We start from the raw sequence: 15906 nt of genomic DNA, 5'->3' as shown, positions 1-15906 counted from the left end.
GCCTTATCAAAGTCATCAGTGACCACCTCGTTAGGTCCAGTGGTCAGTTGTCAGTCCTCAACTAATTTGAACTATCAGCGGCATTTGACACAGCTATCATTCCTCACTTCCCTGCATTTTTCTTCTTGGCTTCCAGGCTCCCACATTGCCTCGTTTTCTTCCAAACTCATGTGCTCCTTCTTCCCATTCTTCTTGCTGGTTCCTCCTCATCTTCCTGCCTTCTTAAAAACAGAACCCTGGGATCCTTGAGCTTCTTGTCTCTCTCTCTACTCATTACCTGGGTGATGTCATCCAGGCTCACAGCTTTCAATATTATCTGTATGCTAATAACTCCCAAATGCATCTAGTCCAAGCCTCAAGCATAAAACTCCAGATCTGATACCGTGCTCCCTACTCGACATCTCGTGAATATCTAATAGCCATCTTAATCTTAACAAGTTTAAACTTAAGCTTCTGATTGTCCCCTCATACCTCCTCTTGCAGTTTTACCTATATAACACGGGTAAATGTCAGCTCCGTTCTTTCAGCTGAACAGGGCAAAAGACTTGCGGTCACCCTTGATTTGTCTTTTCCTCTCACAACACATATCCAAACCATCGCCAAAATCTGTTGGCTCTAACTTCAAATTATATCTAGAATCCAGTCACTTCTCACCACTGTTACCAGCCTTGTTTGAGCCATAATATTCTCTTGTAAAGTTTTGCAGTGACATCCAAATTGGTCTCCCTGCTTCCACCTTTCCCTCCTATAGATGAATCTCAACATAACAGCCAGAAAGACCCTGCTAAAACCCTGCACTCAGAACAAAACCCCAAATCCCTACAATGACTTACAAAATTCTACTTGATGTGGCTTTCTCCTGCCTATGACTTCATATCTAATTGCTCTCCCCAGCCGACACTCCACTATAGTTACTCAGGCATTCTCTTTGTCCCTGGAAAAAGCTGGTCATGCACTGAACTCAAGGGCTTTATACTTGCTTGTCCCTCAGCCTAGAACACTTCCTTCAGACACCAGATGCTTGTTCCCTCACTTCCTTCAAGTCTTTACTTAAATGGCATCTTCCTGATGAATCCTTCTGTGGCCACCCCATCCAGAACTTCCTCAACACTGCCTATTTTCCTTTTCTGCTTCATTTTTCTCTCTAGTCCTTATCACAATCTAACATATCATATATTTTAAAATAATTATTTATTTTGTTTACTGACTGTCTCCCATAGTGGACTCTACGTTGGATGTGGGTAAGGATTTCTCTTTAGCTTGTTTACTGTAGTGACTCTAGCACAGGGTGGTGGGAGGGGGCCATAAATATTTGTTGCTGAATGTCATCAGCAGTTTGAGCCAGTGGTTCTCAAATTTTAGCTTGTAAGACTCATCTGTTAAAAATAAAAAACAAACAACAAAAACCAAAGGATTTCCAGTGCCATTACCCCACCACCAAGAATCCTGATATACTGGGAGGCAGATGACCCCCGGGACTCTTGACAATAGTACAAGAATACGCTTGGAGAAACACTGTTCTTGGTCTTTACCCTTTGGATTTCTTACAGGCCATCTAGTGGTGACCATCTTCATAAAGAATAGGAGTGGGTAAATTATCATGGCTAAATGTGCTCCACCACTTGTTTTTGTAAATAATGTTTTACTGGAATAGCCATGCTCTTTAGTGCACACAGTGTCTATGGCTGCCTTTATACTACAACAACAGAGTTGAGTAGCGTGACCTCAAAGCCTTCAAATCCTAAAATATTTACTATCTGGCTTTTTACAGAAAAAGTCTGTTGACCTCTGATATAGATAGAAGATAAATTATTCCAGAACACGACCTAGTGATAAGCTATTTTTTATTTATATATATATATATATATATATATATATATATATATATATTTTTTTTTTTTTTTATGGTGTTTTCTTTTTCTTTTTGGCTGCACGGCATGGCATGCGGGATCTCAGTTCCCCTACCAGGGATTGAACCCATGCTTAACCACTGGACCACCAAGGAAGTCTGATAAGCTATTTTTCAAAAAGCTGAAGGTATCCTTATGTATACTTAAGGCAAATCTATCCGACCTATATAGGAAATTTGCAATATATTTACTATTTGATTTATATTTAATAATCCATTCCTTACCTCTAATTCCCCAAAGAATGGTGCCCGTTTTTGTTTCTGTAACCAACGTTAAACAAAAAACTAAGATTGTGTTATAAATTGCCTTTGGATATTTGCTATACATTTTTTTGTTTCCCAAGGACCTATAATAAAAATAGAGGCATTCTGGGAAGAATTTTCAAAAATAAGATATTGGTCTAGGATGGCCAAGTTAACTTTTTCATAAATACCCATTTTGATAAATAAACATCAAAAGTAAGGTTTCTAATAGGAAACTATTTCATTCCCTTCTAACTGAAAAACCCAAGTAAAGAGTCTAAACCCCTGACACCCTCTTCTTTGCTTGTTGTCCATCTAGTCACCGCTATAGGGTCTTCAGTTGTTTGAAACTGCGATTTTAAAAAAAAACTTACTTAGTTACTCAAGCTGAGCAGTTTTAATTTGTTCTAATAGTTGAAGCCAGAAAAACTATTACCACAACTGCAGGAAAGCATTATCAAAGCCAGTAGCTGTCAGGCACCTTTATTTTTTTAGGTTGCTTTTATCTTTATACTAGAGAAAGACTTGTTCTGTTCTCAATATTCAGAATCTTTGTTCTTTAAAGATTCAAAATTACATTTTTAAGAAAATTAAACTTCAGTTTTATTTATTGAACTTTGACAAATAAGCAACCTTCCCCACCTCTACTCTCCAAATCCTGGTGTATTTAATTCTGAGAAATACTATTTTTAATGTGTGAATTTTAAACTATATATATTAATAATGTTAAATGTTATAGTTCAGTAAGTCAGTTCAACTTGAGATATTCAGTATTCCACTTATTCAAATTAAGAAATGATGTACTTACTAATCTTTTGGTTTGTTATCTGAGGTCAAAGATGGTATCTACAACTTCTGGGGAGAAGAAAAGGGAGTTTCTCCTGGCTTAGAGTATTTCCTAATACTAACTTCTGAAACAGACATGATCAGGAGGGATAAGAGGAAAGGCATACCATTGGGAGAGAAGACAATTTAAAGATTAATAATAGAAGGAAACTGAGAAGGAATGGAGACTATTTAACTACTATATCTATAAATAATAGGGTAAAACAGGTGCTACTGATAATAAAAGGTTGTTTTGTGAAAGTCTGAATAGGAAGAGGAGTATGCTTAGTTATGAAGGTATCTTCAAAATGTAGGACTTATGTCCAAAAATAAATCAAATAAATATCTACCTCCAGAAACATTTAACCAGGGCTTGTAAAAACATTTCTTCTTGTCTTTTTCCTTTTCAGTTTCAAGTGTTAGATTAAATAATTGTTTTTCTCCTTTTTGATTCTCTTTCTTTTAAAATATCAAGAATATTATATTACCCTGAGCTTTGTTTTTGTCTTTGGTGCTTTATGAACGTCATTTATATTGAGTTTTTCTAGTCAATAAGTGTACCATGGAGAAAAGGGGAGATTTCTTTGTATTTTTGTTGTTGTTGTTGTTGTTATTACATTATTACTATGTCAAAGCATTAGGTCAGCTTGCTACAGTGCAGTCTTGCTAAAAATAGAACCTTTGGAAAATATACCCAAACAAGTAGAGACATCGGCAAACCACCACTAGATGGCAAAACCGCTTTACCATTGCTAACATTCTGCCTGTAGAAAGAATGTGACTTAGGAAACTGCTGCAACATATTTCCCACCATATCAGAGTTTTGATCAATTCGGATTTTAAAATATGGATGGCCACTCTAGTCTGAAACTAAATTACTTGGTATACTTTATCTTCAACAAGTATTTATAATCTTATTCATGTCAAAGCCTTACATTTACAATCCATCATCAATGTATTATTAGTTTTCAACAGTTCTCAGTAAAGAAGACAGATCCAGTGACTAAGAATACAGCAAATGTATTAAGATAAAAATCAAAACACAATATAATACATGGTAAAAATGAACAAAAGCCTATACAGAATTCAAAATTAAATATTTACAAGTATATCCCACATTAGTTATATACACAAAGATATCTACATTAGACCTATTAAAAAGATTACATTGTGTTTTTATATAAAAGTTATAGATGTGTTTGATTAGAGTGATAAAAACAAGATATGGTTTTCTTAGAAGTTTTCTTGTGGTGAAGAGCAGAAAGAAGGAAAAAATAAAGTATTTTTTTCACTCCCCTCAGATTTTTTTGGTTGAAATAAGAAATGCCCATTTCTTTAACGTAGTTTAAGTTATATTAAATTCACAAGAGAAGATTTCTTACTACTCAAATCTAGAAAATTATAAAGCAACAGAGTTAATAGTCTATTTTTAAAAAAAATACAAATGAATGAGAACTTTGTTTTATAAGTGCATTTTACTAAACTATTTTGATTATTATACATAAGTGTGAAGAAAATCTAATTGGTTCAAGGATTAATGCTGCTTATTCGATAAAACTACAGGAAACAATTTTTGCCTGACTTTTAGTAAGAATGCTATGAGAATGAATATACAGCAGGTTGATGCTTTTAATGCATAATTCAAATTTCTTAGCATACAATGAAACTTCTGAATAATACTCTAGCATAGGGACAGGAGAGTCAGAGTATAGACTTAGTTCTGAGGACCTATTAGGTGTATTCACACCACACCACAGTACTGTATTTTCTTCCACCAAAACTGTCAAACTCTAGTTAGATCAAAGCCCACTTCTACTATCTTCCCACTGACCCCAGTAGCAACACTCCTCAATTTAAGAAAGTTGCTCTCAAGTCATTCACCAGTTCCATGGTAGGTCACTGTGAGAATTTAGAGCGTTTCTTATACAAATTACTCCTTTGATAAAAGACTCCAAGTAAATAAATGTGTCTTACTTCAAATGGCTTTATTTTACTAAACGGACACCTCCTTTTGCATGTCCAACTATTCCCCTTGATTTTACTTAATTTGATCTCCTACTCAACAATAGAAGCACTCCCATTTCAATTAAAAAAGGTCAAGGTTTAAGTCTGAACCATGCTGATATCACAAATAGATGTGACGGATATCAACATGGTTGATAGATGCTAATCTAGAGACCGTCTTCCAGGATGGACTTATTAAATGTATGGGGTATTAATCATAACTATTTATTTTGGAGTTTGAGTTAATTGCTATTATTCAAATGCAGTTGTTATGAATTCACAAATTTAGAGTTTGTAATAATTCCACTTGGTAATATATGTAAGTCTATACTTATAATGGAAAAGAGAGGGCTTGTTCTGCAGTGTAAACAGGGATAAAACGAGAATGTTTGTCTATTTAGGAGAATGTTTTCAATGTATTTCTTATGGTAGGATCACACAGTGAGTAGAGCTCAGAACTGTTGAAGCTGGTGAAGCTTTACGTGTTAATTAAACTTCTTCTTGCTTTACTTTCCTTTATTCATTAAATTCTAATAGGCTCAGTCTTTTCCTGGTCTAGTCCCATCCAGCCATCCCCAAATAAGAACGGGGATTCAAAACTATTTTCATACTCTGGATAATTCTTGGACATCACTATCTCTATGGAACTGGATTAGAAACTGGCGTTTGGACTTGAATTATGATTGTCATGGTGCTATTTCTATTTATAGAAGGTAGCTGCTCTTCATTAACAACAAGCATTGTGGTCAGAATCATGATGAAGGATAGGAAACCGATATTGATATTTAGGAAACATTTGAGTACCCTGATCTCATTATGACAGGTACCAAAGGTAACATACTATTTCTTTTTCAAAAGTTTGATGACTTGAGCTTTCCAATATTTCTGAGAGGCATTTCTACGGAGACTGGCCATACTTAGGCCTACTGAATAGGGGAAACAAGTATTTAAAAGATTAGCTGGAATGGTCACCCTGGATAAAAAGGAACGACATTTATCATGCTCAAACATATCTAAAACTTTTTCTACCCGCTATCTTTCCTAACTTAGATTAAGACATGAAAATTTTCCAGGGGCCTTAAGTAGGAACCTCAGAGTCATGCTTGATTCCTCCAACTCTTTCCCTTCTACCCCTAACTTGGTTAATCAACTAAGGCCTATCAAACATACTAGGCATAGCTTCTTCCTCTCCAGTCCTGCTGCCACTGTTCTTAAGTAGGTCCACAGAGTCTCTTTCTTGAGCTACTGTCACAGCCAACCAGCTGACAGTCTGCACCAGTCTCTTTAATGGGTTCTGTTGTTTTTGCTCTTCTTTCAAGGGTCAGTGTTTTTCGAGTCCAGGTGTATACCCCTTTACTCTCTCATTCTGTACTTTCCCCCTGGACAATCGATCTACGTCTGTGGATTCAGGTCCTTGATATGATGACAATCCTGCAATTTTTATCTCTAGCCTAGATCACTGTCTTAGGCTTCAAACCTGTATGTTCATCAGCCTAAGGGATATCTCTAATTGGAGGTCCCACAGGAACCTCTTCATCTGTCCTACCTCAAACCTACTCCTCATTTTGTGGTCCCTGTCATCAAATCTCACCTAGATTACTGTAATAGCCTCCTAAATAGTCTCCCTACTTTCAAACCTGTCCCTCTGCAATCCACGCTACACCCTATAACTGGAGTGATTTTTCTATAAACGCAAATATGAACATGCCTGTTTCCTGCTTAAAGTCCTTCAATAGCTTATTACTGCCCTTAAGATCAAGTTCAAACTCAACTAACCTACAAGGCTCCTCAAGGTTACTCTGGAGCCTCATCACCAGCCATTCTCCCTTTAGCTAATTAAGCTCTGATTTTGGGGAATTATTTGGTCTCTCTCCTTTCTTGTCTGGGTCTTCATAAATTTTTTTCCCTCTTCCTGGAATATTCTTTCCATATCTCTCTGCTTCCTTTGCCTAATTCATCTTTAGATGCCAATTTGGATTTTATTTACTTCCCCCCCCCCCAACTTTCTGGTTATTAGCATAGTCTCAATTGGAATTCATGCCTGTTATTTTCTCTTTTTATTTTTTTAAAAATTTATTTTATTTATTTATTTTGGCTGCGTTGGATCTTTGCTGCTGTGCACAGGCTTTCTCTAGTTGCAGCGAGCCAGGGTTACTCTTCCTTGCGTTGCGCGGGATTCTCATTGCAGTGGCTTCTCTTGTTGAGGAGCACAGGCTCTAGGTGCGCAGGCTCAGCAGTTGTGGCATGGTGGGCTCAGTAGTTGTGGCTCGTGGGCTCAGTAGTTGTGGTTCGCGGGCTCTGGAGCATAGGCTCAGTAGTTGTGGTGCACGGGCTTTGTTGCTCCATGGCACGTGGGTTCTTCCCGGACCAGGGATCGAACCCGTGTCCCCTGCATTGGCAGGCGGATTCTTAACCACTGCGCCACCAGGGAAGCCCTATTTACAGTTTTGACAATATTTTTCTGACAATGACTCTCCCAAGATTGGGTTTGGTGGCCTTCTGCTGTGCTCTAAAAACATGCAATACTCATTTAATATAGCCATTTTCTTTCTAAATTCTAATTGCCTTCTCTCTCTCTCTCATTCACCACAGTGTAAGTTTTTTAACGGCAGGGATTTTGTATACAACTATATCATAGGTGCCTAAAAAAGCCTAAATCTGTAGTTTGAATTCAGGTCACTGCCCTTCTGAAAGATGTCTGACAGTTCCTACATGCCTACTGAATAAAGACTCAAGTTCTTAACATGGCATATAAGGCCCTTCTCAAGATGCTACAGCTTATCTTCCAATTTCATTTCCAGGAATTCCTGCTTGCCCTCCCCTCTACTTTCCATTCATATTACCCTGAATGCCTCTGCACAGGTCATTCTGATGCTTCCACACTTTTGCTTACACTTTTCCCACTTTCTGGAATATCATTCCTCTGCTTGTTGTCTTCTTGGAAAACTTTTTCCAAACCACTCTTAGCTCCAGTTCAGGCAGACTTTAGCTCTCTCTTCTAGGTCAACACAGAACTTTACTCTGTTACAGCACATATCTTGCTGTATTACACTTATTTATTTTTAATAATGACTCGCTGGCTAGACAGTGAGCTTCAGGAAGGTACGTATTATACACACTCATTTTTATATGCCTACCACAGTGCCTGGCATCTAGTAGTAGTCAAGTGTTTATCTAATTGGATTAAAACAGAAGTTAATTCTGTTTCAACTACTCTTATCAAGACTCAGGCAGAAGGCAGGTAAGGGAAGAATGGTTCATTCTACAAAATGTAAAAATGAAAATGTATAGGTTTATACATCTTTGCTTAACCCTAGGAAGAATTTGGCTTCCTTCCCAACCCACTGCCTCTTTTTTAAAGTGCCACTTAGAGAGCTTCTGCTAGCTCTTGTAAGTAGATAAACTCTTCTGATTTACTCCCTAACTCCAATCTATCCTTAGTAAGAGAAATAAGAGCATGAGGAAAAAATATAAAATGAGCTAGAAATATTTTATGAGTAACGATCAACTATGAACTTTAAAAGGTAAAGTCAATGGCAGAAGTTCAGAAAGCCTTGCCTTGAATCCCCGTCCTGTGACTTTCTGACTTTGTGCAAACTGCTTATCATGCTTTGGTTTTTTCATCTGTGCAATGGTAATGATGATAATACTTACTTTACCCCTAGGTTATTGTGAGGATTAAGAGTTTATACACATGAAATATTTAGAACAAAGCATGGCATACAGTAAGCAGTTACTAAGTGTTAGCTATTATTATTATTATCTTAAACAGTGATTGTTTAATTAATAACCAAGAGTTATAATATGTTCCTAGATTTTAAGAAAGGGGCCTCAAGACAGAATGTGAGCTCTAAGACTTTTGAATATTAATATACAGTAGCCAGACAAATAGCATATCCTAAAGGACTTTACATTTCAGACTTAGTACTAGGTTCTAATTATGACTTTTTTTATTCAATTGCTGTACTGTGGAAAATTACTTATATTTTATTTCTCCATTTTCACATTTATAAAGTACATTGATCTACACTGAAATGATGGTATGTATTAATTAACAAATGATTATCAAGGACTCTGAAAATATAAAACACTAAAGTGACAAATTAGTTTATAAGTACCTGATGTAATTCATTAACAATATAGCATATAACATTAATTCCTTCCAACTGCAGTTTTTAACTCCTAAATTCTTCCTAATTTTCTCAAAGGGTGTTATAAAATTAACTATGGAGTTAAAAAAAAATAAACTTCAGAATCTATGTAGCTTTGGGTTAAAAAACTGTCAGATTTAAATGTGGATGCCATAGGGCTTCCCTGGTGGCGCAGTGGTTGAGAGTCCGCCTGCCGATGCAGGGGACACGGGTTCGTACCCCGGTCTGGGAGGATCCCACATGCCGCGGAGCGGCTGGGCCCGTGGGCCATGGCTGCTGAGCCTGCGCGTCTGGAGCCTGTGCTCCGCAACGGGAGAGGCCACAGCAGTGAGAGGCCCGCGTACCGCAAAAAAAAAAAAAAAAAAAATGTAGATGCCATAAAATTGATGTAATTCTAAAATCATTATCATCTTTTGCTAAAATAAATGCGCTTGTTGCAAATTTAAAATACTAACATATGTATTTTAAAATCTGATTTTATATATGTTATATAATGATATTGATAAAAATTCCAGTTTAAAAGCCACAAAGATGATTCTCAAAATATTTTGTTATAGCCTATAATTTTGATAAATGAATAGGTTATGACTTAGCCATAATGTGAAAGTACAGCCAAATCTTGATTATCTTTAGTCTGTGGAGATATGGATGGCTTGGATAGTTAAAATCCATATATCATTCCAAAACCTCATCCATTAGCCTTTTCTCCCACCAAATCTTCACCACAGTTAGCTTAGCTAATTTGCATTTCAGCTACCTTTCTTTCTTACTTGCACAGTGAAATGGTAAAATATACGAATAAAAATTTGACAATAAAGAAAATATTGGAAGGAAGGGCTAATCTACATACAAGATAACCGGTCTCTGAATAATCAAGAGTTGGCTGCACAGCATTATGTTTACCTTAAGGATTAAAATAGCCTCATTCTCCTTCATATATTTCAATAAAATCGAACAGGAGTTCCTATGCCTTAACATTCCTAGTCAGAGTTTCTCTGAGTACCTGAAAGAACCCTGGTGGTACAGGACCTACTGGCATGCCATCTCCTGGGGGAATGTTTCCTAGCACTGGACTGGGAGCTGCTGCAGCACTCTGCAAAGAATAAAGGAGAAACAAACCTATATCATTACAGAGAAGGCACAGAACAAAAGACTGATGATAATAGACTGTAGGAAGGGAAGCTTTTCATTCCTGGGAACAAATATTGGTAATTTCCCCCACTCCAGAGGTAAACAAAGATGTAGCAGTTAGTTTAGGATATGACTAAGTTATTTGGTTTAAACAGGTCTCTTTAAACTTTTAGAAATCACAGAACTTTAATAAGATAGTATATTTGAGTAAAATGTAAAAGGCAAATAAAATGATAAAGTGATAGAAGTTTAAGTAAATGCTTTATTTTAAGGCACAGCCTTCTGAAATGGCAACATCAACAACAAATAGATAAATATTTAAGTAACAAGTTTGAAAATGGTGGTTGTAGGAGTTGGAAAAAAGAACTCTGTTTAGATTATGCTTTTCTCTGTCATAAATAAGTATAATTACTTCTCTGTCTATAGGTGGCAACACGCACATTATTCACTCTCTGATATACTATAATTGGTAGCCAAAATATAATTGATAGCAAAAAACAGGGTGGTGAGGATGAAAAAGTAATTAGGAGATTGAATAAGAGAAAGGAATTAGATTTGGAGAGATTAGTCTCAGATAAACAGATTATGAAAAAATCAGATTGAAAAATTCAAAGTCTACTTTACTTGCAAATTATTTCATGGAATCCTATGGCTTCATGAAATAGGAATATGAAAAACTTTGGTATAGGCTCTTTGTAGTCAAGTCAAGGTTTTAGATTTAACTCTTACATAGAGCAGTAATACATACAACTATTTTACAACCATGGATTTCATCCCTCAATCTCGTTAGACACATTACAAATACTAAGAACAGCCAAGAAGGGAGCAGAAATATGCTGAAGACAGGTCAGTATGAATTCAACAGTTCTGTTATGAAAAGAACTCAAAACAAATCCTGGATCTAGTGTATTTGTTGTACTTTTCTCACTTGTAGATCAGTTTATTCATTCATGAATTAATATTCCATTAGAAGATATAATATCTCAGTATATTTGTAGCATATATTTTCCGATATATAAATTGATAAAAATACTAAAACATGTTTATTCTATAGTAGTGGAAGTTATTATCACTGAAAGCCAATGATTTTAGTATTTCCTGAGGAAACCTAGATTTAAATGTGGTTATCTAAAATGTTGGCTACCTATGAATGCCAACATTCTAAACTTCTGATAAAGCATAGAAGTATAAAAGGAGAAATAATATTTCTTAGATATTAAGATGAAACATCAATCTATCATCCCATTTTAAGCAAAAACATGCAATTTCATTCAGTGTACATTAATTGAATACCTACCATTTGTCAGATGGCTCTATTTTGCGTTATAATATCAACACTCACGTTTTTAAAAAATGAAAGGCAAACTGTTTTTCATTTTAATTAAACTTGCATAAAATTTTAATACACAATGTTAGAGTAAGAGAAAAAGTTACCACCAAACATTTATCTTCTTTTAGTTTAAATACATATGGTTACAGGCAGATCTAGGAAGAAAGATTTGATCTACATCCTTTGACAGTCAATTATTTTAATGGGGAAGTTGCTCTTAGTACTGAAAGCTAGACATAGGATGTCACTATTGTTCTAATTAATTGCAGAATAGAAACTTGTTTTTGCAATAAAAAAGACTTACATAAAAAGAGACAAGTTTGTAAAACACACTCACCTATGCTTTTATAGAAATGTATACTACAATGTTGAGCAGGTTTACAAAAACAAAACAGAATTCAGTGAATTGCTGCACCTCCTTAGTGTTGTTCACAGATGCTATTTCTCCTGCAATTCTTGTTGCCTGGCAAGTATAGCTACATAATTTCTAGTATAGAGCACGATGCTTTAGTTTTCTGGTGTAATAGTAATTTCTAGGCTTGGCCTAAGGACACAAATTGAAGTGAACAGAATACTAGTAATTATCCAGTTTATTTACCCAATACAAAGCACTGGTATAGAGCACTGCAGTCCAAACTTCACTTTGTGGATCACATTTTTGAACTAAATTATCCATCCATTCTTCTGGGATTTATTGACAAGGGATAATTCCCTCCTTTATTGTACTGTGTGGACTCAAGCTTAGAGTACCATTTGGTACACCATGTTGATCAATAACAAATACTAGTCTGATAATAAACACTGAAGAGTTACACTAAATGGTACTCTAAGTTTTGTAAAAGAGCATATTTCTCAAACTGCCTAACTTGCTCATTTATATACGGTAGCAATAATAAATAATACATGCTTTGAAACTGTAAGCTAAATAAGAATCAAGTTTTGGGGATTAGAGCTTAATGTAGATGGGAGAAGTACCACATTTCTTGGGTTTCATTGCTGGAATTTCTGAGACTTGTCTCAAGTTTACTTCCAACTCATGAGACAAATTTATCTCATGACTTGAGGATCCACAGAAAGTTGTTGCTGGCTCTAACTCATAAAGTATGTATAATATTATTCTGGGGGTTTGTGACTGAATTAAAAAAGGAGAGCAAATAATTTAATTATACTAAGAACTACTACAAAGCATTAGTTTTGCTGGATTTGTGTGAATTCCCATTAGAATACCATGGAAAATCCTTTATATATAATATATCCACAATTATTTAGGGTTGACTTTTTATATTCTCTCTCTTGTAAAAAAGAAAGACATATACATAATATGGCTGTAAAATACTTCTAACTAAACTGAATACATAAGACTTTGGAGCAATGTAAAAATATTAATTATCATTAAAAGTATTTTTTCTTTTTACTAGTTTACTTTGTATGCTTTTAACATATTCTTTCACATATGTATTTTCTAACTGCTCTTAAATCATTTACTTTGTCAAGTGACTTGAATTTCAAGGTTTTTTGGAAGTGAAAACTTTACTTTTAAAATATTTTCCCAAATCACTAATATAATTTTTACCTGCTATTTATAAATACAGTATATTAAATTTGGTGTTTTCAAATGAACTAAATTATGGAACAATTATTTGCTTTTCCAGGGATATATTAAAATGAACTTTAAAGAGTCACCAGGAAATCTTTCTTCATGTTGCTATATATTTGTCTTTGTTTAAGTCTCCTCTCTTGGACTTTCTGTTTTTATATCTTTCTACCTATAAGAAGGCACAAGTCAATCTGTGCCCCTTCCTCTCTGTGTTATTTATTTTCTCTTGTATATATGGCCAGCACCATTTCCCATTTTGCCCCTTCTCTTAAATGCTATTATATAATAATTGAATTTTAATAATAACTTTTATTCTCTAATTCCCTATTTCTGAATTTAAAGAACAGAGATGTATACTGTTATTTTATATTTTCCTTCTTAAATAAAAATCTGAAATAAAAGCTAGAAGAGTTCTTATTTTGACCTTAGTTATTATCACTAGTGGCCTCTGGTAGAAAAAAAAAGTTGTATATACTTCTGTAAGGAGGTTTCAAAACAATAGGCATAAAATAAAATTTTGCTTAAAAATAAAATTAAGATGTAATTGATTAAAACATAATTAGCGTTTATCAAGATTCTACATATTAAATAACTAACAGTTTTAGTTACTAAGGATGGTACAGAACCAGCTGCCTAACTATACACTGGGGAATTTTCCACCAATTCCATTTGGTGGAAAAGGAAAAAATACCTTAAGTATATGTAAAATTGTGAAGGTAATAACAGAGGAACTAAAATAGTGATATCCTTATTAGAAATTGGAAGGAGGATTAAAGGTAAGAGTAGGTAGGAAGAGACCAGGCAGAGAATTATTTGTCTTTACTATTAACACACTTATACTATTTTTAAGTCAGATATAAGTATTTTTTAAGAAACATTTAAAATGGTCATACAGTAGACTCCCTTATCTGTGGAGATAGATTCCAAGACCTCTAATGGATGCATGAAACTGCAATAGTATTGAACTCTCTATATATTGTTTTTTCCTATACATACATAACTATGATAAAGTTTAATTTATAAATTAGGTACAGTAAGAGATTAACAATAACTAATAATAAAATAGAACGATTATAACAATATACTGTGATAAAAGTTATGTGAATGTGTTCTCTCTCCTTAATCAACTTCCTCACCTCTGCCAGAAATGCGGCAGCAGCTTCTTCAGCAGCCTTTCTAGTAATTTTTATATTTTCTGATCTATACCTATTCCTGCATCTGTGTAACCATCCCTTACTAGCAGTAAATGGCTTGGTGTCACTTGTTTCAGAGGATCTCTTGCTGAAGTCTCTGTAGAGGCTCGATATGCTTTCTGGCCCAACACAATGCTGTCAATCAGAACACATTTTCTGTTCATGTCTCCCACCCACAAATTTTAATGCCTTTCCTACCTTAACTAGTGCTTAGCATGCACTGTGGGCATGACTTTTGCAGTCTGAGGTGTGAAAACTAGCACAGATTTCTTTTTCCTTTGTCACAATTTCACGGATAGAAGACTCCTTCTTACCATAGATCTTAGCAACCTCAGCATACGATTGCTTTTCTTTCCTTATTAAGTTGAGAACTTTCACCTTTTCACTTAAAGGAAGCCCTTTTCAGCTTCTCTTTGCCATATCTGAATTGCCTGCATCAGTACTATTGTGCTTTGGGGCCATTGTTAAGTAAAATAAGGGTGACTTGAACACAAGCACTGTGATACCACTACACTGTATCTGATAACCCAGACGGCTGCTAAGTGACTAATGGGTGGGTCAGGCTGGACAAAGGGATGATTCACGTCCCAGGCAGGATGTAGCAGGACATAGTGAGACTTCATCATGCGACTCAGAATGGTCCACATTTTAAAACTTATGAATTGTTTATTTCTGGAATCTTCCATTTAATTTTTTTCAAAACTTGGTTGACTGTGAGTAACTAAAACTGCAGAAATCAAAACCGTGGTTAATCAGGGCCCTGTAGTAGGTTTCCTGTCTTCACAATTTTAATGCAGAGCACAGTTAAATATTTTAGCTGTTGGTTGAAGACATGTTCTTTATTATACTAAGAAATATTTCTATGCCTAGTATTTTAAAAACAATTTTCAAAGATTAGGAATAATAAAAGAGACTTTGCCTTTTCATATTTGATGGGTATTATTTGGTTTTCTTTTTCTTTCTTTTTTTTTTTTTGCGGTACGTGGGCCTCTCACTGCTGCGGCCTCTCCCATTGCAGAGCACGGGCTCCGGACACACAGGCTCAGCGGCCATGGCTCACGGGCCCAGCTGCTCCGTGGCACGTGGGATCTTCCCGAACCGGGGCACGAACCCGTGTTCCCTGCATCGTCAGGCGGACTCTCAACCACTGAGCCACCAGGGAAGCCCCTGGTTTTCTTTGGGCAAAGACACTTTGCCTTTTCATATTTGATTGGTACCATTTGGTTTTTCTTTTGGGATATAAGTAATTATATATTGATAGTTTTCTTAAACCATCATTGTATTTATGAGATAAGTCATGCTTGATCATCATGGATGATCCTTTTAATAGGCTAATGAATTATATTAGCTAATATTTTATTTAGGATCTTTACATCTATATTCTAAATGAGACAGGTTTAGAAAATTCCTTGCTGGATTATTCAAATTTAAGCATTAGGATTATGCTACCTTCTCAAAATGGACTGGATTGTAAACTCTTTTATAATGCCCTGAAGAAATTTACATAATATGGTGTTTATCTA

General features: G+C 35.3%; 1 protein-coding gene across 6 annotated transcripts in view; it reads right to left on the bottom strand.

Annotated features, from left to right (window-relative positions):
• Positions 1-15906, bottom strand: part of SSBP2 (single stranded DNA binding protein 2) — a 299106-nt gene that overhangs the window by 80290 nt on the left and 202910 nt on the right. For 4 of the 6 annotated variants that reach the window (XM_060009206.1, XM_060009204.1, XM_060009201.1 and 1 more), the window contains exon 5: positions 10136-10225. The exons of the other annotated variants lie outside the window; for them this stretch is intronic. In XM_060009206.1, coding sequence (XP_059865189.1) covers positions 10136-10225 — 90 coding nt within the window. The remainder of the gene's footprint in view (positions 1-10135; positions 10226-15906) is intronic. 6 annotated transcript variants of the gene reach the window in all.

The sequence above is a fragment of the Delphinus delphis genome, chromosome 3, assembly GCF_949987515.2.
Source record: "Delphinus delphis chromosome 3, mDelDel1.2, whole genome shotgun sequence".
Taxonomy (NCBI): Eukaryota; Metazoa; Chordata; class Mammalia; order Artiodactyla; family Delphinidae; genus Delphinus; species Delphinus delphis.
Note: the sequence above shows the minus strand (reverse complement) of the source record. Positions and strands in the feature narration are given on the sequence as shown.